Source organism: Varroa destructor, unplaced genomic scaffold, assembly GCF_002443255.2.
Source record: "Varroa destructor unplaced genomic scaffold, Vdes_3.0 BEIS01000004.1, whole genome shotgun sequence".
Taxonomy (NCBI): domain Eukaryota; kingdom Metazoa; phylum Arthropoda; class Arachnida; order Mesostigmata; family Varroidae; genus Varroa; species Varroa destructor.
The window spans coordinates 13,528,795-13,553,113 of record NW_019211457.1 but is presented as its reverse complement, the minus strand read 5'-3'; the positions used below and the strand labels follow the sequence as shown (position 1 = coordinate 13,553,113).

The following is a 24,319-nucleotide window of genomic DNA, read 5'->3' as shown; positions in this document are numbered from 1 at the left end:
TCAGGACAACTTACTGACTTATTCCTAAAATAAACGAGCAGCAAATAACACGGATGGCTTTTTTTGGTTTTTATCGTTTTTAGAGAGTATTTATTTTACTTTTATGACTTATGATGTATACTTGGGGACCTCGTGAATAATCCGTTATATTATACGCTTACCCGTATCAAATTTTTTCACTAACGTCCTGACTGACAAAAAGCACCACTAAAAATGCATTTTTAGACGGCCGCGATTAACTTTGGAGTCCGCACTATTCTTTCTCCACCGTATATTTTCCGTTGTGCTATGCAGGACGCTGCTTCTTTTGGCGCGAAACGCGGTCGAATCCCAAGAAATGTATGATCTTGGTGGGCTCTCGTCCACCGCATGAAGACTGGATAAAAGTTGAGCTTCGTTCAAATTCCAAAGACGACGCTTCGTTGCTCGCCATGACGAGATTGTTGTTTTGTGGAAGGAAAACTGGCTGTCGGTTTTGACCAGGATTAGCGAATAACCGCATGCCAGATATGACAAACACCCCGTCAAGGTTGGTTTCGCACGTGCTATGCACTATTATAGTAAAAAGTAATGCACGAAATTTCGTTTGAAGCACATGGACTGTGGCACATATTAAGACGGGCTTAATCCAACGTAACAATGCATCCCGAAAACTAGGCGGTGTGATGTTCTGTTTATTTTCATGCACTTAACAACGACAAAGGGCTGAAAGATCTAGTCAGTGGTAACTGCTACCAACATTAGAACATATAATATGAAAAAAAAACTGATATTATTGTATTGGATTAAAGTGATCATAATTAAAGACGAGGATTAAATACGATACAAACAAGCAGCACTCTCAGTGTTAACTAACACAGCCACAAACAGATCCAGAATTTTCGTGTACTAACCTAAACTCAATTATCTCGCAGCAAATGAATACCTACCAGATGTGCACCCACGAATAGATATCTACATAGCCCCCGAGTTCAAAACAAGCCACAACAATAAATTTAACGCCCGGCGCTAATAACTTATCTTTTCAGAATTGCTTCTAATCTAATCAGTCATCAGCATCTATAGTCATGCGTGATTGTACGCAAACTTTAAAATTTTTAAAACCCAATCATACTATGCTTCAATTATGAAGTGTGCTATAATAGGCAAAACAATAAGACAAAACCTGTGCAATTTTTTCAAATCACAAACTGAAAAACAACTATAAACAAATAAAACAACAAGTTATAGTAAGCAAACTTACAGCTTCAAATAACATCAATAAGTTTTTGGATTTTTATGTATAAATATATTTCGAGTTTCCCCAAACACCATCTTTTTACTTTATCTGCATGCTTACCTGTGTTTCACGTATATTCTCCATCAATTTTTCTCGATCATCCAGCATGGTGACCATAAGTTGTTCAATGTTACTGGATTCATTCTCTTCGCCGGAGCAGTTCCCCCCGCCACCGCTAGGACCAGGAGGGCCGCAACTGCTGCGGTCCTCGGAGATGGTCGGCATCACGTCACAGATCATGTTCCACATTGTGGTTGGCCCGCCAGCTGCCGTGATCACGGCTGGTGTGCGTCCTGGTAATACCTAAAACTATATATATATACACGGTTCGTCGCAAGGTCGAGTTGTCCCGAATAGAGAGGATGTGGCTCGGGTTGATAATTCACCTTGTCGTCATTTTTGTTATGATGCCCTAGTCTCCGACACTGTTCGCACAGGTTCGACGGATGGTTCCGCAGCAACACGACATATACGCGTAGTCAACTGCACAGGCATGTAGTCAAGAATTTTTCTCGGCCTCAACAAAAAGATACAGGTTTCAAAACGATTTTCATCTTTATGTCGTAATCCTTAGCCGTACGAAACCCTCTTGAGCAACGAAAGCCAAACTCCACTGTTTAGATACCGCTGAACGGTACTGGGACCTATTTTTTGCATTGCTCGACGGAGAGAATTGTTTTCACGACGCTAATCCTGTTTCCATAATATGGCCCTCTCGATATGAATACAGTGAGCTGTCTAACTGGTATTCATACGAGCGCTAACGCTTCTCATTTGCATTTGTAGTCGGAGACGACGTTTAGGAAACGGTCAATTCGTGTTTTCAACTTTTCTAAGAACAGTTTGTGCCCCATGATTCCTCTTCGGTATAGACACATATTTCTCCGTAGAACAGCAGACATCTAAAACAAACGGGTATTCCAACTCGTTCCATCATTTCTAGGGGTAACATTATATCACATCGTTGACAATTCTTGTTACACTAAGGGTATATCGGTTGAGTTGACGGTGTCACCCATCTGAGCATGGCGCAGACAGTCACCAAATATCTGGACACCAAAAATGCCTCCAGATGGCATAACTAAGAATTACAATGGCCTTTATATGTATACTTATACCCTGTATTTTTCTCTAGCTGAATGTTTCGTTTTCTCTTTCGGTTTTTCTCGTAACTTGCGTTTCGTTTCTCTTACACTAGTGGTTGAAGGGGCCGGAACGTACTTTTCAAATTTCCAAGTGTGTGCACAAATTTCGACACGTGTTCCCCTCAACTATTCATTCTTCTCTAGTGACCCTTATTCTGATGGTATAAGAACCCTCCTAAAACCTATTGCCACACGGAAGTGTCCTTCACCTATAGCTAGTCACACACCACTCGTCCGAAGTGCACCCGATATCATGAAATTGGCCGACTGACCGCGCGAAAGTGGTTCTTTCGAATTTTCCTTCACTTCAAAGTGTGTCACATACAGCCGTCGTTATTGTTACTGTTGCTGCTGCCGCTATTTTGTGTTACTTCTGCTACGACACTCGCTGTACCCACAGTGAGCACATTCATATGGACGTCTTCGTCACCCGCTATTTTATTCACACTACTCTTTCAATCTGCAACCATTTATTTGCATTTCGTTTCACTTTAATTATTAATGATAGCGACTTCCTCCGTTTTGCTCCGACTTCCACCGTTGACCACGCTCCAGCTATCCGTACTGTCGCTGCCGCTATTCAAATCGCGCATACACAAACGTCAGACAGTAATCTCTTTTCTGTATTTTATAGGGAAAGCAACCGATCCAAATCAAGCACAGCCTACGACTCGAACAATATGCTATGTAAAAGCCAAAGCGAAGTTCTGAAGTCCACGATCATTACGCGATTTCCACTATATCCGTTTCTATGCTCTGACATGTGAGAGTGGAGTGACAAGAACTCACTGGTGGTGCTGCCGGAGCTGCCACATACGGTAGATCTAACGGATATCCTGTATTCACTAGGAACTGATCCGCCTACGAAAAACTAGTAACGGAATCGACATACGAGAATGACAACAGACAAAAACCAAGAGATAAATTAGCGTCGAATCAAGCTGCTAATCAAACCGAGAACAGACCACTGGCTTTCATCTGGAATTTTGTTCGGGCTTCTGGTGTAACTATCACCGCTTGCAGTGCTAATAGTATAGTATTGATAAGTAAATATCAGCCGACTACAGGTATTACCGGAGAAATTCGACCAACTGGCCGACTACTGAACGAGACAAACACAGCGCGCAGTAGATAATGGTGAATCAATGACCAGAGGTTTCGTGTCCGTTTCGGCAGTTTCCTGACTAGCGGTCCCGAACATTTTTCACCATTGTTAGAATGACAGATATGCACCGCTATCATTACGAAGTGATTGGCGGTCTAGTGCAGCCGTCACTTCCATTATTTCAACTACTGCGGGTATTGCCGCTGTTGTTAGCCACGACTTGTCCAGCACCACTAGCAGAGCAAAGAGCTCTTTTTCTTCTCCGGTCGAAAACTATTTGACTGATCTCTGAGTGATCGGCTACGCCCGGCGGCCGGGTCAGCTCGATTATTTCTTGTCGCCTGCAGCATAATCCGGTCCACTTTCGGTATCCGGTATAGGGCCGTAGTCGTCGTCCATGACCGACAACTGGACTCGCACTCACTGATTGTTGCGGATCCTTTGCCTGACCGAATACTACTGGTCGCTACTGCCTATAATACACCGTACACACACACTCGCACACACACAGCCTCACACACACACACATACACCCCGTCATACACACTCTCATACGCTCTCAGTCATACGCAGGCAGATACAGTTGTCGTCGGATGCAGCGGCTGCCGCCAGCAACCCTCTAGGACTTGTTCTTCTTCAACTTCGGGAGTGTTTCTGTCTCTCGTCGTTGAAGCTCGCCGCCCCGCAGAGATTCAGGGGAGAACGCTCGACGCTCGGCTAATTCACTAGGCGAACCCCCAGAAAACCTACGGCAGCACAACGCTTCAGACAACCACTGCCGATTCGAGCGCGAGACCCATCACGATCCTTTTGCAGCTCACTACTCTCTGTTCCCCTGATAAATATGGAGTTGCGGACAGAATGCGACGTATACTCTGGGTGAATGCATTGTGAAAGGCGACCGGGCGATTCGCATCGAGCAAGCGGCTAATGGGCAAGCGCCACCAATTAAGAGAGAAAGGGCGACTGAGCGAATTGGGTGCGAGAAAAACGAGAGAGTGCGGAAGTTAGGAAAAGCGGGACGTTTAAAACCTACAAAACAAATAAATAGATGCTTCGAGTTTCACGTCCGATGCCCTTATTTTCAGTAAACATTGATGCAGGCGGCTGGTGGTTTCTACAGGTCGAAATGAATTGTCTGTTTATGGCCGGTTTCAGACTTGACCATTTCTCGTATTGCTCAGTGTATTAGCCAAATTCTTTACCGCGCCACCACCACGGAGTCGAGCGCTCCAGAGCTAAACAGTATCCACCTGTTCTCCGTTATTGAGCCCACTTTAGCCAATCAAAGTTGAATCTTCTAGGAACAGAGTAAGCTCAAAATGTGCACAGACAAGTTAAGCCAATAGGGCATAAACAAACGAAATAATATCTGAGATGAGCTAAAGAAGCTCAGACGAGGTCAGTACCTGAATGGATGCGACTCGAATGTTAAACGAACTACTGTTAGTTGACAGCAATAGTACTAAATACTGTTGAGGCAAATGCTAACACTAGAAAAAGCAAATTATGCAGATGTCTGGGAGCATAAATATATGCTCTTAGAATATATTTGTATACAAAGCCACAAAGTAGCCAGTAGGGAAACATTCTAATGTAAATACGTTGATTTTTAAATCTATATTGGAAAGTTGAACCCATTGTTTTAAACCGAATGTATCAACTGTTAGCTTGAAATTCTTATGTTGCTAATACAACATTGTTAAAAAATAGAACTGTTACAAGAAGAAATGTCTTTCTGTATCTATTTATTTTCGTTGCTACAATTGGCATAACAAATAATAAAAGTTAGCTGTCTAATTGTATTGAACGGTATTATCAGTCAATCCCTTTTTTGTATATAAAATATTCAGTTGTTTCTAAAATTAGTCTTGTTAAAATTACCATCAAAATCTTAATTCGTCTTTGCTACGGTTGCAAACTCCATTAAGCATTAGCTAACAAGATTAAGACCATTCGAGGCTACCATAGCTACTTATTTTGTCTTGGTACCTTTTAGTCGTCCTTAATATTTCATGGTTCACAGCAATGGTGTCATTTCAATGATACCGCTATCATCTTTATGGGTTACAAGGTATGAATCGTCAATACCCAATCGACTCTAGCGGCATCGATCAATTCTCCAGCTTATCCATTTCTAAAATTGTTCAAGCTTATGATGATAAACTAAAAATCCTTAAAGATCCAATGACGATGAACTAAAGAACAATAATTACGTTGAGAAGTGAAACCCGAGAGCAATTAGGTCTTCAATATAAGATTAAAAATGTTCATGTTTACTACAAGGTAACAGTAAAACATCTCGGCTTCCTATAATGATCAAAGTCACATTTATTTTATGTCTAAAATGACATGTTTAAATGTTTGGTTGATAATATGTATTGTTTTTTTAGGATATGGCACAATCCTGCACATAGTGCATATGAGCTCAAATTACTAAATAATTCTAAAATGGAGATTCATTATTCAGACGTTCCACTATTCAATCCACTTGCTAACTAATAAACTAATTAATCTGTTTGGGAAGAATGGTAGTCTAGTAGATGCACGTACTCATATAGAATAATACTTGTTGACTATGGAATTGCATTCCTTACCATGATAGTTGTTTGGCTAAGCCGGTAACATCTTTAGATGTAACTGTATGTTATCTTTGGACTTTCATCCGGAAAATGACATTAGCTTGTGGTCTTTATCTCTTTCCTTATATAATACAATTTGAAGTCACAGCTACGCAGTCATATTTAAGACGTGAAACCATATAACACAGAGGAACAGCAATTGGTATCTGAAGATATTTCTCTAGCATCTTGAGTCAATTACCCTATTTGACGTCAATAAGCCTAATAAACTTAATTTAGCTATATTTTTATAAGATAAATGCATATATTTTTGAAACCGAACTTTACACACACTCCACAATAAGCCTAGAGTATATTTACGGCACAACCAAGCGTAATTTTTTAATATTTACTAATTCTGAATCGCCATTACCACAACTTGATATCAAAGACAAAGTAAAGTTTGGGGTATTACTCAACGGCAAGTAACGAATCAAACAAATAGGATTTTGTTATCTCAAATCTCCTAAACAGCATATACCTACGCCATTTGCACACGTGTCAGATTGAAAACCATCTCTGGTTGTACATTAGAGAACAGTTCAGTTAGAAAGTGTTTGATAGACGATGGCATTAATTAAGGTGATAAAATACCAGAAAATCCTCATTTATGTATATATATATATATATACCACGTTAATGTTTGGCATTTTCGGAAGGGTCGAGGCCAGCTTTTGGAACTGCTAGAAGGTCTCCAGATCGTTAGATTCCTTGACGCAGTTCCCAGACAGTCTATCAGGTGCACGCTTTTTAATGAAATACAGTTGCAAACCGATACCTAGTCATGGTATCGAATGGTTCGAATGATTGTGGCGTTGTGTTGGGCCACGCTCGCTGTAAATAATGTGTGGTCTTTGCCCTCGACCAAAAGCAGCTCTGCAATCGCATGCAAAATTCAAATACAGAGTTTAAAGAACTTCTTTGAATGGAGTAGAATAAAGAATATATAGAAACATCGAGATGATTATACAGGTGAAGAATCAAATTGTAACGCTAAAAAAATTAACAATAATCAAGTATGGCCAAACGCTGCATACCTTGATAGCTTCCAAAGTCAACCTTAAACTCTTTTATGAGGGCGATGTCAAGAATCGCAAGTTGGTTAAGATTTTTTTTCAGCAGGATCAAATTGTGACTGAGTCTGTAAGCAAGACAAAAGTTTTTCTTCACGTCATCTTTCACTTTGATATCTTTCTATTTTAAGCGTAGTAAATACCGTAGATGGAAGCTACAAGATGTAGTATTCAATGATTCGAAAATTCGATCGAATATATCCTACAAGTTTGTGTGTTGTAACTTCTTGTTCGTTCATACATAATAATTTTACTAATTGCAGGAATTACTGCAATATATACTGGTAATACCTGCAATTAGTAAAATTATTATGTATGAACGAACAAGAAGTTACAACACACAAACTTGTAGGATATATTCGACCGAATTTTCGAATCATTGAATACTACATCTTGTAGCTTCCATCTACGGTATTTACATTATATATATATATATATATAATGTAAATATATTCTCTTTTGAGTAGTATATCTAATATTACTTGATTTTAGAAAAGGCAGAACTCACCTTCGTATATAGGTGATATGTTCATCGACAATGGGTTTCCGCCAAACGGCACCACGTTCACTGTAAATCAATAGCTGACTCGGAGTCTGAACGAGTGTATGCGTACAATTGATCGGCAGAACCTCACGAACATCGGCAGATATATTAAGGATGTCCTCTACGCGACGTTCGGTCACGCTTAGCGTTGAAACAACGCCTCGGTCATGTAAAATGTACAGGACCGTATCATTGTAAGTGTGTACTCGAACCGGCAACTACGAGAGGAACCCGTCAGGCAGAAATGACGTTGAAGGAAAGAGTGTCAACAGATAAATATTGAAAATTATGATTTAATAATAAAATCTAACTGTTAAGCTCAATTCCTACGAAGATTAGTATCCAGTGGATAGTGCTATAATCGTATTCTTACCCTTGCGCTAGGTGAATATTAGAGAAGCCTATCTATAACTATGATTTTATGAGAGCCATGAGTGAAATTCACAGGAACAGCTCATTAACAAATGACGCCACAGAAAAGCGAGTTGATAAGGATTGTAGTTTTCACAAGTACAAGCACCACGAATAGTCGTCCTGCATGACCACACTGTACGGTCTACAGGAATGATTGATGTTTTCTGTCCGGTATGGACACTAAGCAGTGTTATCATCCAGCACAAAATGAAGCATATCTACGAACGGTGTCGAACCAAAACAATATGAGCAAAGTAGCAAGTATTTTGCTACTGCGCGATCACGTTCTGCCGCATATAGTACCTTGAAGTATCCGACGAAATCAGCTGAAATCGGTTTATCTTGCGTTTGTGGTGTGAAGTGGAGCAACACCGATTTCGGAATGATGTACAATGAAATGCCTGCAAATTAAAAACATATAATCAAGTTCGATTTAACAGAACTGAGTTTCTCTTTACGTAAGGACTGTAATATTGCGTACACTTTGAAGATGATAATTAGCTCACTCGAAAGGTTGATGTTGTGCTGACAGAATACGGCGAGGCGGACACCAATCGGCTGAATATAGTTAATCCGCGAGCAGTTCTTAATTCGAAAATGAGTCATCGAGCTGCCAGTATCCTGTAAGAGGAATGGTCCTTAGATTTGTTCTAAGTTTTAGGGTGTTTGCTTGCTTCGAACAGTATAATAGAAATTTGACGTCGATATACACTGTCAGTATAGTGAAACAGCTTATAAATATTTTTGAAATTTTCTTGTCACCTGACGATAAATAATCATGTACTCGTTGTGAAACACCACAATTCGACTCCCCCACGAGGTTGTCATGAGAAAGGGACGCGCTTTCACCCTCGATGTCCATAGAAATCCCCCATTGTTCGGCTCTAAAGCAGTTATCGTTCTATTGCCGTAGAAGACGCAAACGGCATCATTACATTGCACGTATTCGACCTGTGGACATTACAATTTGTACTTAGCGAAGTTACTATATACTTTCCCTCAAAGGAAATCGTATACTAGAAATGAGTAAGCCAAAATCTAACAGAATGTTTCACAGCCTCATATGGATGTTGTTTGTTTTTTTTCTTTGTATTGTTGCTTCTCTCAAAGTTTTGTTATGAAGATACACTATTTTCATAAACTCGACTATTGTTAACCTTTACAGTACGTTGGTACTCTAAAAGACTATTTTTTTCCGAACACAAGTGTCAGACTCGTTTTAATAAACAAATACTTTTTAAGGCTCATAGGTCTGGGCTACCTTGTGGATCAGGGTGCGCTTCCAAACGAGGTGGTCGGCATCGATTCTTGCACATACAATGGTATTTCCAGCAGAAAAGAACAAGGCGCGAGTATTGTTGACCAGCTGCAGCGTGGCGAGATTGGTATCTACTTGCAATCCTCCAATCACCTTTCAGTAAACGCAAACGTAAACAACTTTAATTGATTCTAGTTGACCTCAGAAGAGTGTGGCCAATAGAGGGCATACAGGGTGGGATCGTACAGGAATTAGCCAAAATTCCGTCCATCCTTAACATGAATATCTCTTTCTATCAAATGGAAACCATAAGATACTTTAAACAATGCGTCGAGTTCACAAATGTTCGGAAACGGTGAGCTGCTGAGGCAGTGGTTCAAAAAATGAGTGTTTGAATTATTTCTAGCAAACGATTTAGGTACATGTGTGTACGCGAAGTTCGCAAAGGGATCGACTTCACCAAAAAAGTCTTTGTACCAGAAATATAACGATGAATGCAATGAGGTACTTACAATGCGATATGTAATGTTGAAGTATGCCGGTAATCCCACTGCTGTGCGAAGATCCAAGCCATCATGGTGTAATGTAAAATACAGACCTAAGAAAGCGATACAAAGCAAACAAATGGCTATCAAATAACGCCGAAAAGAGAAAATTGAAGGGTGCTTTGATGTCGAGCGGTTTTTGAAGACGTCCGCAGTTATGGATTCTCCTTGTTCTCGTCGTACATGTCCTGCAAGTTTGTAAAATACCAACGTATGTGTAAATGTAGCTAATTGGAGCTAATTAGACAGTTGATTTCAATTTGCGATACACATGTTTTTAAGAAATAACAATAAAAATTAATAGGCTTGTCCGAAATAACATATCGTTTGGACTGAATAATCTTGCCATTGAAGCCCTTCTCAGACACGAACATCGTTAATATAGAACACGTAGCTCATGTCATAAGAATACATGGATAGCTTTAAACCATCAAATATTGAAGTCACCCTGACATAAGCAAGCTTACACTAAAGCTGAATTACTTTTGCCGTCTCCTACGCATAACTTTTTCATTGGACAGAACAGATAGGTCATTATAGATAAAAACCCACAAGCACAATACACAGTACTGTTCGTGAGTTTTGATGCTCCTGTAGCCTTGATGCTTTTCTGACACGTTTTTGGTAATCCCTGTACCTTCAAAACCAACGTACGCATAAGTTGCGCAATGATGATTCTTTCACGGAGAAATATGAAAAGCCCTAGAAGGTTCTGTTTGATTAATATTCTTGAACTAGTAGCAGTTGCACAAAGTTAGAGCCTCTGAAGCTGTCAAATTTCCGGTTTGCAAACCTTAACAGCCGCTCTAGAAATGCTACACTCGATCAAAAACTTCCTGGGGCCGGGGTCAGCTGAGAAGAAAATAGAGTCATGCGTTTTAACGGGGGACAACGCTAAGTATAAACAATTAAGCAAATTAAATCATAACTAAGCCGTACTTCAACCGGGTTATGACGTTAGTATTGAATATAGTCTTTCTGTTTGTAATCAATTGAGTTATGTTGCTGCCAACATGACGAGCGCTCCTGTGCAACGAGCTTAATATATTTCTCGAACAGGACATTCTTATGCGACAAAAACAGACAAGTTTAGCAAGCTCCCGTAAGAGGATTATCGTTTAAATATATCGGTCTGGGTAAATAAAAAATTGTATTGTCCCTCGTTTTGCATATGTGCCATCAACGCTCCAATATAGTGCGGTCTGTTACCTTCTGGTTATTGAAGTAAGAATAAACCTGAACACGGAGAGACAACAAGAAGTTACTAAATAATAAAACTTTATTAAAACCTAACAAGTCACTAAACGCAACAACCACGCTGTCGCAACAAATACTTTCTAATAGCACCCGCCATGAAAACGCACTGCTTTCACTTCCTAGATAGATCTTTATTATTATTTACTTGAAAGAGATGATAAACTCATTTCTCGGGTTTAATGTTTTCTATAATAATAAGCAAGTTAAAAATTATAAATATGGACCTGTTAATAGTGGAACCAAGGATAACGGTCTCTTGGCATCAGCTAGTGGCGTATACGTTTCGGCAAGATACTCTGTCTTATTTTTACTGATGCACCGACGTATTTTCATATGCGTGTCTGAAATGGGGTACGTAAAAACTTGTTTGCATGCGAAACTTAGAGACGCTTAATGATGAAGCAGAGTTTACGTTCGAAATATGGAGTGAACAGACGCATGGTCCAGTTCGTCCAGGAGAGCGCCGCCAACGCTTTTTGGTTGCGTTCAAATAGTTATCAATGCCAACTACCAAGGGAGTCTAAGAGGTCGAAATGGTCGGGAGACGTTATGTTAAATAGAGGGCAAAATCGTCAAGTTGCGAAATCACGCACTTTTTCGAAAAAGTGTTCCCAAATGTTTTTCGTTGAAGCCAAATTGATGAATTGACACTAACTCTGAAGTAAATATAAAGAATAACCGAAAATTAAAATAATTTTTTGAAGATCCCAACTATTCAGTCATCTAATTAACATCTAACGTTACGACGTTCTTCCTTGCCTCTACAAATAGATTGTGTCATGTGGGTCGAGATTTCCGGAAGCCGTGTCTTTGGTGCCTGAATCAGCATTCCTATTAATGCTAAGGTTTAAACAGTTTAATTTTTTTCTACTCTACATACGCTGTTCGGGTATTAAGCAAGACTCACCTTGAGGATTTATATTTGAGTTACCGTTTGCATGAATGCTAATGTTATTGTTCTCGTAGAATACAGTTTCTTCTTCGTCGGTACCAGTATCTTGCTCATTCACGAGCGATACGTATTTTTGTGGTTGACCGTGACTTCGCGCGCGAGCCACTATCTTCGAGCGTTTTTCTACTAGGTCAAGAAACGATTCCTTGGAACTGACGTTTGTGCAGTTTTTGCCATCTTCGTTCCCTCTTGACCTTGTTTCATCTTCATTGAAATATAGCCGATACGGAGGTCCCAGAGCACCAGCGCCTGTCGGGGCCATGGTACCTCACCAACTAGTAAATACTTTTAACTATCAAGTCTCAGCCAGTATATTATGTGAGTACCCTAACTCTCTCAACAACGAGTAACATCAAATGTATGGTTTGCTAAATTGGAGACGTTGTATAAGTCCTTGTCCTCAATGCGACATGTATTGTTTCGTTGAAATTCGCGAGCAACTAGACCCAGATTATGTTCAGCATTATCGTCACTTAAATCCAACTGAACAGGTAGTTCGAGGTATTCTTGGAATAAACACGGATGTTATTTGCAACAACTTATTAAGACTATTTTTTTTTCGAATAAATACGCCTATTCCCACTCATCTGTACTGTCGAAATTGTACTTTATGAACATCAGGCTCACAATTATTGCCACTTTATTATCCACCCAACGTTTAGCCTTGATTATCTCTTGTTGACACTCGAGCGCCTACAGTTATGACCGCTTTTGGGCACTTTCTTGATGTCACGCAATTATTGCAACTTTTCAATGTGCAAGAAATATTCACGGTCCTCATTATTCAATTACATATCCTTCTTTCACACTGAATGCCGAAGAAATCGCATCCTTACTTCGCATAGCATCGTTTTCAGTATGTACTTGCCCATGTATGTTTCTTGCCCACCTCTGTTATTGTTGTTGTTACTAATTCTTCTGTCTCGGTCGTTATTCCGGCAATGATCTGAAGCTAAACCTAGCCGAACTTTTTCGTCCTCATCAGACAACCCTCGATATCCAAACAGACGACATGCGAATAGCGGATCCACACCCGAATCCGAAGACGGAGCGTACCCAAACGATCGTCCCATCGAACCCAAAATCATCGAGATCCCACGAAAACGATCAAGCTCTCACTGCCCGTCCACTCACTAGCCAACGCTTGTCTGCGAGCGTGTGCTGCAGATCGAGATGTGTAGAAACAGAACCAGCCGCTAGCTGAATCAACCACCACAGGCACTCTTGCCGCCCCAACCCATCCCAAGCGACCTAACCAAATCTTTTGGTGTCTCTAGCTAAAAAGATGGGCGATAAAAGACCATGACAAAAGCGTACTGCAGCATCCACTAGAGCAAAAAGAACCATGTGGTGGCTAAAGAAAGGCTTATGAGCCACAAAGCGAAGAGGGTGTTGAAAATCAGTGTCAGGATAGAGCCGATGTAGCAGAGGTCCGAACTCAAATACGATGCATCCGACAGCGCTCCAAAGGCTTCGGTAATTCAATGAGAAGTCCATTCAGTGTCGCATCAGTATCGCAGGTCAATGCGCTGCAGGAGAAACCATTGACTTGAACATGGGAACAGGTACAAGGAACGCAAAAGTGAATGAGCATTCAGTGAATGCTCAATAGGTCTCTCATAGAATAGACTACTGAGGTAGAGCGGAGCTCTAAAATCGTGGGCTGAGGGGAAAAGCCATTATATTTGAAGCTCGCTAGCAAACTTAGTCACTATCGGTAACTACCTGCGGTTCCTTTTCTTAGTAGAATTGAGCGTTTTTGATTGGACCGACGGTTGCAATTACTAACAGAAACAGAGTTAGACGGTCATACGTATAAAAATAATCTTTTTATTCATGTAATCTGATAAACATTTAGTAACAATTTCGCAACGCAAGGTAAAATGTTTGCTGAAGAAAATGTAACTTTGTTAGCACGCCACGGCTATCGCTTTCATTAATGCATAACCTAAATACAGGTACAGAAGCTTCTTTGAATAATAAAACACGCTTTTTGTGGCCCTTTTATGAATACAACTGTTCCTTTCTTTATTTTCTACTGTTTTTCGATCTTTTAAAATCGACGTGCATAACGAATGCACTTCTTATCCTTGCAGTATGTACAGCCTTTAGCTTTGTGACGTTTTCCTTGCTCGCTGCACGCCTGAATAATTCACACGGGAACAACACCGACAAGAGGTCGAAAGATTTACATTTATTTCCAAACTCCATTTCGTTGTAACCTGTTCCTCCACGCAGACAATCAATTACGGACAAACCGTTATAGAGGTGAACAATCGAGCTAAGCTCATTATTCCCTTCGTTTTATTAGCTCAGCTGCACCCTTACGAGCCAGGTCACAAGGGTATTTGTCTATGCGATCATTACAATGTACATACATGGTTGCCTGAAAATGTTAGAGGTCTTAACGCTTGTTTGCCTGCGCAACCATCCCCGCCTTGGCTTTTGTCGGATCATCTTTGTATGTCTTAACTATAGGACCTATCCCAGCCTGTTTAAAGCGGATTTCGTCCTGTCGTTCGAGTTCTCTAACCATCCGGGTTCGTTTTTGCTGCTGAAACGCCTCTCTGACACTATCAGCGAAATTTTTTTTCCCAAAAGTCAAATTTTCTCTATTGTGACGCACGAGTTTCGGAAGATCCAACCGCTGACGGACAGCAGGAATCCTCAGGACGGCTACCTGAAATGCAAAATGAATAAATTAAAGTAACTTAAGGTTGCCTTTTCTTTGTCTTCTGCTACTAGCGACACAACGTGGCGCGTTTTTTTCCAAATCGTCGTGCGTAGAATTGTCAAACCTCTCTGTACTGGTGCAGTGGTAACGTGTTAACCTATTAGACGTAGGGACACGTCAAGTGCTCTGGATTCGAAACCGTATACAGACACACTTCGTTTCGTGGTTAAAGGAGTCGCCATATCTCTGGAGTAATAGTTAACTAAGACGGTACCAACAAATGTAAAACTCAAAATAAAAACTTCTAACTCGAAACGCATCACTCCCGCTTTTTGCTAGAATCAATCAGCATTGATAGAACAGAAAACTTTTTAGTTAGGTTAGCTTATCCACTTCACAGCACACGTATGCGATTGCAGGTATTCTCTCATTTGCTTACTGCCGCACTGCGATCTAAGTGTATGCGGTGTTTTATTCAAACTAAGAGCGTAAAATCCGTTAATCATTTTCTCATTAATAATAATACATATCGAAGACAAGGGAGATCATTTGAAGGTCGTAGTGTATACATATGAGAAAGTGATGAACTTATTTATGCTACGTATGATATAATAATAACAATAATTACTATTATTATTAACAAAATGTTATTATTACGACTGTTCAACCTTTCAACTGAGAAAGCGACTTAACCAGCAGACAGAATTATTTTTCAAACGTTCAGTGCTAGGCTCTTCGGATTAGATTGTTCTCCTATTCCGTGTAGGTCCTTAGGTCGATACTTTAAAAATTTGAAACTGATTTATCGTGATTTAATGTATGAATAAATATTTGACTGGCAACTCGGTCACTACCTTTATTATACGCAGCAAAAATCGAACCGGTATATTGACTTCATATTCATGTATAGTTATATATATAAATAGTAAATAAAAATAAACGTTACCTCATCCAGTTGAACGCTATATAGGCTAAAGTTAATAACATAATTTTATAAAAAGAAAGAATATTTCAGATGTTTTCAGAACGCCTGTTCAAAAAACGTAATAGATAAGCGTATCTATGCTTATGTTAGGAACCAAATTATTCGTACATCCAATATAGTTATTTTATGGTCGAATTAGTATGTTTGTATACTTCTATCTATGTTGTAACTAACACAAAAATCACACCTGGCCAAGTGTAAAGAGATTGGATGTTGACCAATAGCAGACGACGGCCGCCGGGAAATTCATTGTAAAAGGAAGCAGAATAACGGGTATAGCTCCGAGAACGTATCGACCCCATTTCATGTTGTCAAGACGCACGCCACTGTCTGCACCTAGCTGAAAATGAAGAGATGCTCACCCGTTTGAGGGAAACGTTCTCCATTAGATGCTTTCTAGATGAAAATGCCCTACAAAAAGGGCTAATAAGCCGTGTTTAAATTTTCTTCATCCACATGGTGAATAAGATGTATATAGTTATTTTGTAGGCAAATATAGAGATCCCTCAGTTCTTTTATACACGAAAAAAAAGTATTTTATTAAACTTTGGTATCAAACATCGTAAATAATCTTCGTTGTAAAAACATTTCTGATGACTCTACGATAACTGCCAATGAGAGCATCCAGTGTTTACCTTAGTTTTTACAATCGAAATCGCCTGGTTCGATACTTAAAGCTCTACCGATTTGCTTATCATTTCCTCACGTAGAATACCTATCCTGTCTTCACATTTTCGAAAGGCTGCGCGCGGTCCTCTTGAATATCTTTGCTATTAGAAAATCCACTGATAATGCTTGTGATTATAAGTATTAATCTTTAATAATTATATCCTTATTTCATAATGTCCGACACAGTAGCCTTCGCGTCCAAGCTTAACTATGTGGAGTTGACTGCCTAAATGAGTTGGCATATGATTATGTTTTCTTATGGTACTAAGTTCGCCCATTTCCCTAAGAAATTGTAAAAATTGATGCGTGTACAAATCTATTGCACTAGAATGAAGTTTCGAAATATTTTTAGATATGTCGTTCTAGGATCGGGTTTTTCCTGTTACAATATATTCGTCTCAATAGTAGTTGTAATTAGGATGATCGTAATAATGAAACTTGTTATCATATTTACAAGTACATTTATATTGTACATAGTTTTATTTGCAAATAATTTTTAAATCAGACAGAAATGTCCTAGTATCCCGACCGGGTTAATGCTTCTAAACAAGTAATTATGTTCAACACTCAGATGAAATAATATTGCGCATTCGTTCATTTTGGAAAGATAAATAACCAGACAGCATTATAAAACCGATCAGTGGATATGTGCCTCCTTCGAATAAAATCTAGCATATTAATTTTACATATAGCTGACTTATTCGACAAGTCTAACTGGAATAAATACAATTAATACCGTCGTATATTACTCATGCTTAGCCAGATTCACCTAGAAGCATTAGCGTTTTTAGATAATTCCATACCTTCAGGGTTGCAAAGAGAGTCAGGCTGGTCAATACTGGCAACGCGTAGAACGGGTCTGGGACGGTGAGGTCAGTAAACCAAAACATTCCCCCAGTTTTCATAGAATTCAGGGGCAAGTTGGCCATGCCTTTTAAAGCGAAGAAAAATGAAATGAAGACGGGACCCTGAGAAAATTGCCAGAATCGTACAAAAAGCAAAGAAAAAGCACACATTGAGAGGACACTTGATTGAAAACATCATTTCACATTTCTTAGTATTTCCGCCGCCACTCGATATTATTCAGAACGCGCTATAGATTCACGAAGTAGCATAGGCACCATATCGTGGTGCAAGTGCTGTGCAAGTCTGTGTATGTACGTGAGGTAATATCAGAATCAGCCCCGAAACAAGGCATAAGGCCCCGAAATCCAAAGCTTCGTGTATGAGAATTCCATAAAATCAGAGGAATATCAAAGCAGTATTGAAGTCTAAGTTGTATAATCGGTAAGTTCACGGGTTCCAAAAAAATCTATGTAAGTATTTTCGATTAGAAGCATGCAGAAAACATTATGACTGAATCGAACTCAATCCCTACACGATTTAACCTTACATTAGACGAATAATGCCAACATTGGAATCATGTTAAGCAGTACCAGACGTTATTGGGGGCCGTGATCTAGGTAGCTACTGCGCATCTTTTTGAATATGTTTCCATGGTAACCACAAATACTTGGCCATCGCTGGTTTTTATTTCACCGTCAACATTTTAGCTTGATGTTACCACGGCATTTCAAAAGTATACTGAATAGCCAATGACTGATGAGAAGAACCATGAAATTAAGTACTTAATGTCGAAGCTTATGCTGCGCCACGTAAGCCTTCTTCTTGCGGGTTCCAGCTGGAGACTGAAGCCCGCTAATACTGTGGCTCCCCTCCAGGACGGTAATACCTCACGGTTTAGATCTGGCGTAATCTAACACACAAGGCGCAAAGAAAGTTTATTGTAAACTGAAAAATAGCGGCGGACGTAGAACTAACTCGAAGCATTAGATTCAAAACGACCACCGCTAATAAATCCCATTGTGCTTCGCTTGTTTTTCAAATTGACCAATCTGTTGTATTGCATCGCAGTAACGACTAGGTTTGGAAATCCATGGGACAATGAATGTATGACCATTAAATGCCGCCAATATTGGCTATTTTTAATTAACCATAGTGGTAAATGATGCTATATATCTATATGCATAAACGCCATATATTCACCTTATTTATTGAGTAGGTACACAAATAGATCTACATGTTATGTTTGCGTTTATTTCATCCTGACTTATTAACGTTGCCTGTAAACATTTGCCCAGAGGCTTTGTCTTTTGTCATTTAATAGATCAACAATACTAATACACGACTACGAACAAAAGTACTCTTTTCCACTCACATAGTTGCGCTATGCTCAAGACAACTCACCGGTGACTTCAGCGAAATGTACAGGCAAATTATCCATATCGACCGATACGCAAGGCAGACCTAATCTATACCTACTGGTACCTGAATAAAGCCAATTATGTAAACTTTACCGAGATAACTCACTCACCTGTACAGCCATGTTGATCATGCCTTTTAACGGGTTGATATTTTTTTCCTTTAGGAAGACAGCATAATCATTACTCGCCCTGAATTAATTAGTAGAAAGTTAGAAAGAGCATAAGAATCTATTTAAATAACAAATTAAGTACAACACCGCTTATAACAACACTTAGCAGATTACAACCGAAGACCCTCTGGTTCCAATGCCTCGGCGCTGCCGCCTATTCCATCAATGCGATAATGTTAACTACTCCAATACGATCACAAACAGAACTATATAGGGCCAAGTAAGAGATCAAGAGCAAGGAATAGCTTAACTTGGTAAACTAATGTGCTCTGAAGGGATCAATAGTTTGCTCTCCTGTATGTATGAATATTCCCGAAAAAACCCTTTCGCAATTCTGCCCAAAAAGCAGCGTATCAGGGTTTTAGAGGGAGACTCGCCACAGCTGTATCAGAAGCTTTATAGTTATCTGGTTTAGCCATGCATGTTTATGTCAATGCCCATATTATTATTATTATTACTAAACTGACTCGTTAGTTCCTCCCAGTGGTCCATTGGCCGCATCTTATAATGCCATTTTAATGACTGGCTACATATCAGATAACTTAGAGATGCACAGTGTAGTTACTTTAGTGTACTAACCGTGGTACCTTGTTGTAGTAATCTCGTTCAACCACGTCTGACTTATACTCTGGCTCAATCATCTTTTCATTTCAATTCAATTTTATATGTATATATGCACTAATAAATTAATTACCATTATTATACCCTAAATGTCTAAAAAATCTCAAAATTTCATGGAAGTGCTGTTCTTACTGTTATGCAAACCTTGGATGAAGCCCTATAATAATCTCTTCGTTTCCACAATAAATTTCTTATTTACAGGGTAACAATCCCTCAAATGCAACGAATGCCAGAACACCCGAAGCCTAGGTGTAGTAGGCACAATGTTTCTTATTTGTTAAAACCTGCATTTAATAGCCTATATCTTTAATAGCCTGTCTTAATATCTATATTTAATATCCGGTACCGTACAGGCGCCGGATAACATTTTGCTCAAAGTATGAGTAAAGACGATACAACATTGAATACACATATCTTAATATCTATTATTTTCTCGTTATTATACCAGCTGCAGTTTCTTACTTCCACAGTTCCAGATTGTTGCCTTCCTGCCTAGCTATTTGCTGACGCTGCTGAATCTCTTGCAGCTCTGGCAGATGATTGTTCATTCGGATGGCGTACTTCTGACTTCGAATAGTCAAAGGAAATAAAATCAACTTGAAAGTCAGCGTCGTTGCCGCAATTGTCATCCACCAAGGCAGTCCTATAGAAGTGATCAAATCACAGGCCGTCGTCACTAAAAAATTGCTTTATTGTTATCGATGAGTTCATCGAAATGAACTTGAATTCATTTATTCAATAAGTGCGCTTCAATTCTTAGCTTTCCTGCAGAAAAATTATATCAATAATAAACATAATGCTTATATACAATCTATGCATACTAATGTATTTTTATCCTTTGCGCTATTATGGACAGCGCCAAATATCCTGCTTCAATATATGCTCCGATCCGTCGAAACAATTAACGTGGATTATGATTAAACACTTTAGATTTGTAGCATATAAAAGTTTAGGTGTCTTTAATAGCCTTTATAATTATCTAAGAGTGATAACTAATAACGTTTACCGCTGTTGATTAACAAGACATAGGTTTCCAAAGACATAGAATCTGACCATAGGAGTTAACAGTGTAGAGAAAAGTCTGCAGGAGGCCCGAGGGACTCCATCCGCCGAGACCAAGTTCGGCGAATGATCCAGTGGCTTCGAGGATCTCCGAGTTCAAGCTTTCAGCCAACTTTGAAAGTTCAAGTTCCTCAGCACTGATTTTGGGTATCGCTGTTTCAGTGGCCGCACCTGTGGCCGAATGCGATGACTGAAAAGAGCATATGTTACCCTCACTGTTATCATCTTTACGAAAGTAACAATTAGATAATGTATTTTAGAAATAGCGATTCAACTAAGAATTATATTATTCTGTAATTTCTTGAAGAACGACAGAACAGAAGGGCTCAGAAAACTATCGTACAACTTACTCTATAATGTTTTTACGTTTCTTCTATACATCTTGCCGGGCTTTGATAAAATATAACGGTTGGCCAAACATAAGAAAAATCTTCTAATAATCTAAGAAAAGACACTTGACAGGTTGGAAGTCTCCATCTCACATTTATTTAAGCAGCAAGAAAGTAAAAAGTATTAAAAGCAGCAGTAAAAACGTTAAATTAAGTGAAGACTCCCAAACTATCGGGTGACTACTTCTCAGTTTGTCAAGAGACTTTTGCCCCGCTCCGTGTGTAGATACTTTGTGGTCATATGGCATTTTTTTGATTCCCACTACGAGTGAGGGTCTCTAATCTAAGGAGATGAGATAATATTCTTATTCTTATTTGCGTTTCCAGACACGCAGCGCTCCAACATCACAGCCTGTTCCGATTAGCTGTTCAACAATGAATCGTAATGTACATAATTAGATTATACCTGTTGTATCAGTTGTTCTATGTCCACATCATGGTTGATGAACTCTACAAAAATCTCATTATTATGTCGGAGATAGGGTGACTCGAACAGCGAATTAGCTGACACCCAGTCACTAGCAGTAATCTTCTGTATCAAATACGACAGTCGAATAAGGAGATCCCCACGCCGGCGGCAAAATTGTGAGTTGGAGTTGAGATTTCCAAGAGCGGCATGCGGTCAGAAGTAATTGCGCATTTTCTTGGATTAGATCTGCATTTATTAGTGTCTTAATTGTGGGCATTTTAACAATAATTTACGATAATCCTATTTTGCTGTCATGCATGATAAATTCAATCGCTCTATTATACTCAGAAGGAGACACAATACTAATATACACGACATAAGCGCATAGTCTTCAGAAACTACATCGCGCGAGAGGAAATCATAAAGCGAATCACAAATAAGAGTGATGCAGATTTATTCTACCCAACCTCATGTTCTGCTAAACAAGAAGTTGTAAGATGCTAACTAATGATTAATATCACATTAAGTCTTTCACTCTGAAAAAAAAATTGATTCTAAAAACCCAATCTTCTCCACTTTGTTTGTAGATTTTATCATTGCTTCCAAGCTTCGTACACTTTTGCACCGATGGCTACATAAATGTGCGCTGGTTAATCTGCCCACATTCGACTCGTTGTTTATACAAAGTATATAAAACATAGCAATTTGTACATGTACAAGTAGTATACAGAATGTGTTCAACCTACGGCAGGGACAGCAGAAGCTGCGGTAGATGTGGAAACAGCAACTGCATTGCTCGTCGTTGAGGGGGTGACGCCAAGTCCAGCCACGATCGCTGTCGCAGGTACTGCCTCGAGTCTTCGAGGTGTCGTGCTCAATGAACGTAACTTCAACGACAAACCCTGAAGTAGCAAATAAGCAGGCAAAATTAAGATTGAGTAATTTAATAGGTAAGATTTCGTGGTTAAGAGATTAAGATTATGGAGTGGCTATGGAGCTTAATTGAGGGAAAAAAGAATATCTAGACCGGATAAATGAAAAAAATATATAAAAACGGTGGTGGGGTTTTAACGCATTGTATTATATCACATTATTCATGGAAACTTGTATGTTTCAGACTTGAACTTTTAAGTGGTCCTCTCGATATTATAGTGAAAAGACTTGTTTTTTTATTAACATACTTTGCACTGCTAGGAATACTTATCGATCTAACATAATATGACTAACTACACATGCCGATCTGCAATTTGCCAAGCGTAGAAACTGAATAACTAAAAAATGAAGCATTAATAATGCTCCACGTTCTATATTGTAATCCAAAAGCATGCCTTAAACTTCTCAGATTGTCAGGTGCATATTCTCTCTGATACCTACTTCCTAACCAAAGTAGAATAGATTTTCAAAAATGAAATTTTTCTGTAGAACTTAATACATCTTGTGTAGTAATTATTCTTATCTTCAATCTGAGTCCGCAACATGCGGTCACCTAATTATTTGCTATCACATAAGGGTAATCGTGGCCAGATTACTGTACTCCTACATAAATCCATAACAAGTGCGTAGGACTTCAGAATACTATATTCGTTATGGCTGCAAGCATTCATTAATAATTTTATAAATAGGTATTTACACAAAAGAGTGAACTCCTTATTGTTGCCACACTGCCTCTGCGGGCCGCTATTCGACGCACATTAACTAACATGTCGCTTTAAAATCTGAGGTTGTTTCTCAAAATTCACATCACTCCAAAAACAATATTTCGACAAATTCCCAAGCATCGACAACGAAAAAACAACGAAATCCAGTCTCCTTTGCCCTGTTTTACAAACCGCATGAAACAACAGACATTTCCTCCTTTATAAGCAATACACAGCGGTACCTCGAACCGCGCACATATCCGTATTTGGACTGCTACAGAATGAGGGCCGCACGGTTCATGGGGTACTCGCTACGGCGTCGCTCATGTTAATTGTAAAAGCACTAGCAATTAATCATTTAAAGTATTATATACTTACAATGAGGTACAATTCAAGAAAATATGTGAGGGTATGCAATGTTTAACGAACACAGCAGCTGGGTTGGTTAAATGGTCTTAAACTAAATGGGTAAAGGTGTAACCTGTAAGATACGCTAGTGTACGCGCTCTAGCCAGCAAAACCTAATGGTTCAGTTTCCCCAATAGGCTCCTGAAAACTATGTTTTATGCCAGCGAGCTCTGACAGTATCAAAAAATCGATGAGCACTAAATAAATCGATAATCGTAATGTCTTCGGTGGTGTGATTCCCGGGTTTTTTTTCGAGACACCGCTCCGTCGATGTTCTCTATGACAGTAGAGACAAGTAGCCTACCAATGAGACAACACTAAAACGAAGGCAATATAATGAGCTCACACACAACAAACAAGATAAAAGAGTTTCGATCTGTCTATGTGATAGTGTAGTGCTAACATATTTACCTACTACTAAAAATAGGCAGGCGAGAGATCTGACTGGGTTTGAAACCAGGCGTAGGGGTTTTGCTTCGTATTAGGACAGGTCAAATGGCTAAAGCCATGCTCAACTAAATGCAGGAAATAAAAGCTTGGAACATTTATATTGCTCGTTTTGAACTATTGCAAAACCAAGTTTCTTAATCTGAAACGATGCCTAACGTCAATACTCGGTTGAAAATTTAAAACATTAATTTTAAATCGTTTAGAAATATCTAAAGGAAAAAATTATTTTTACTTCAAGCCATGTACCATTATAAAGATTTTCTTCACCTACTAATTAACGTCGAAGATTGTACTGCTCGTACAAAATACGGGTAGCATGGGCGGTTGCCGGCGGCAAAGGTTAAATCACATTAGAGTGACGTTGCATCATGCAAATCAAATGGATACT

At 39.2% G+C, this 24,319-nt stretch overlaps 3 protein-coding genes and 1 long non-coding RNA gene across 10 annotated transcripts in view; 1 reads left to right on the top strand and 3 right to left on the bottom strand.

The window, feature by feature from the left end:
- The window catches only part of Liprin-alpha (PTPRF interacting protein alpha), a 44,616-nt gene extending 40,234 nt beyond the window's left edge, over nucleotides 1–4,382 (bottom strand). For 2 of the 4 annotated variants that reach the window (XM_022801674.2, XM_022801675.2), the window contains exon 1: nucleotides 1,340–4,382. In XM_022801674.2, the coding sequence (XP_022657409.1) occupies nucleotides 1,340–1,528 (189 nt within the window). In that variant the 5' untranslated portion in view covers nucleotides 1,529–4,382. The remainder of the gene's footprint in view (nucleotides 1–1,339) is intronic. The other 2 variants (XM_086987236.1, XM_086987237.1) reach the window with 2 other exon arrangements.
- Nucleotides 4,383–5,836: 1,454 nt separating this feature from the next.
- LOC111249249 (uncharacterized) lies at nucleotides 5,837–13,397 on the bottom strand. Its single transcript, XM_022802857.2, has 9 exons — nucleotides 12,149–13,397; nucleotides 9,952–10,172; nucleotides 9,443–9,592; nucleotides 8,944–9,132; nucleotides 8,688–8,802; nucleotides 8,485–8,582; nucleotides 7,732–7,985; nucleotides 7,188–7,291; nucleotides 5,837–7,026 (listed from the first exon to the last, which is right to left on the bottom strand). The coding sequence occupies exons 1-9, from the start codon at nucleotides 12,453–12,455 to the stop codon at nucleotides 6,929–6,931; spliced, it is 1,536 nt and encodes a 511-aa protein (XP_022658592.1). The 5' UTR covers nucleotides 12,456–13,397; the 3' UTR covers nucleotides 5,837–6,928.
- Nucleotides 8,665–10,312, top strand: LOC147755867 (uncharacterized). The gene is made up of 2 exons (XR_015326510.1): nucleotides 8,665–8,804; nucleotides 9,424–10,312. It is a non-coding gene; the product is annotated as an uncharacterized LOC147755867 (long non-coding RNA).
- A 786-nt stretch (nucleotides 13,398–14,183) lies between the features above and the next one.
- On the bottom strand, nucleotides 14,184–23,313 carry LOC111249775 (mitochondrial inner membrane protein OXA1L-like). 4 transcript variants are annotated; one of them, XM_086987239.1, is made up of 10 exons: nucleotides 23,067–23,313; nucleotides 22,183–22,338; nucleotides 21,434–21,559; nucleotides 20,630–20,828; nucleotides 20,039–20,219; nucleotides 18,896–18,974; nucleotides 17,325–17,489; nucleotides 16,040–16,192; nucleotides 14,820–14,873; nucleotides 14,184–14,336 (listed from the first exon to the last, which is right to left on the bottom strand). In XM_086987239.1, exons 1-10 carry the CDS (start codon nucleotides 23,136–23,138, stop codon nucleotides 14,247–14,249), a joined length of 1,275 nt encoding a protein of 424 aa, XP_086843365.1. In that variant the 5' UTR covers nucleotides 23,139–23,313; the 3' UTR covers nucleotides 14,184–14,246. The 4 variants fall into 4 exon arrangements, with proteins under 4 accessions (XP_086843365.1, XP_022659804.1, XP_022659805.1 ...); XM_022804069.2 differs by having other exon boundaries at nucleotides 14,184–14,873; nucleotides 23,067–23,311; XM_022804070.2 differs by having other exon boundaries at nucleotides 14,184–14,873; nucleotides 21,434–21,556; nucleotides 23,067–23,311.
- Nucleotides 23,314–24,319: the final 1,006 nt, after the last annotated feature.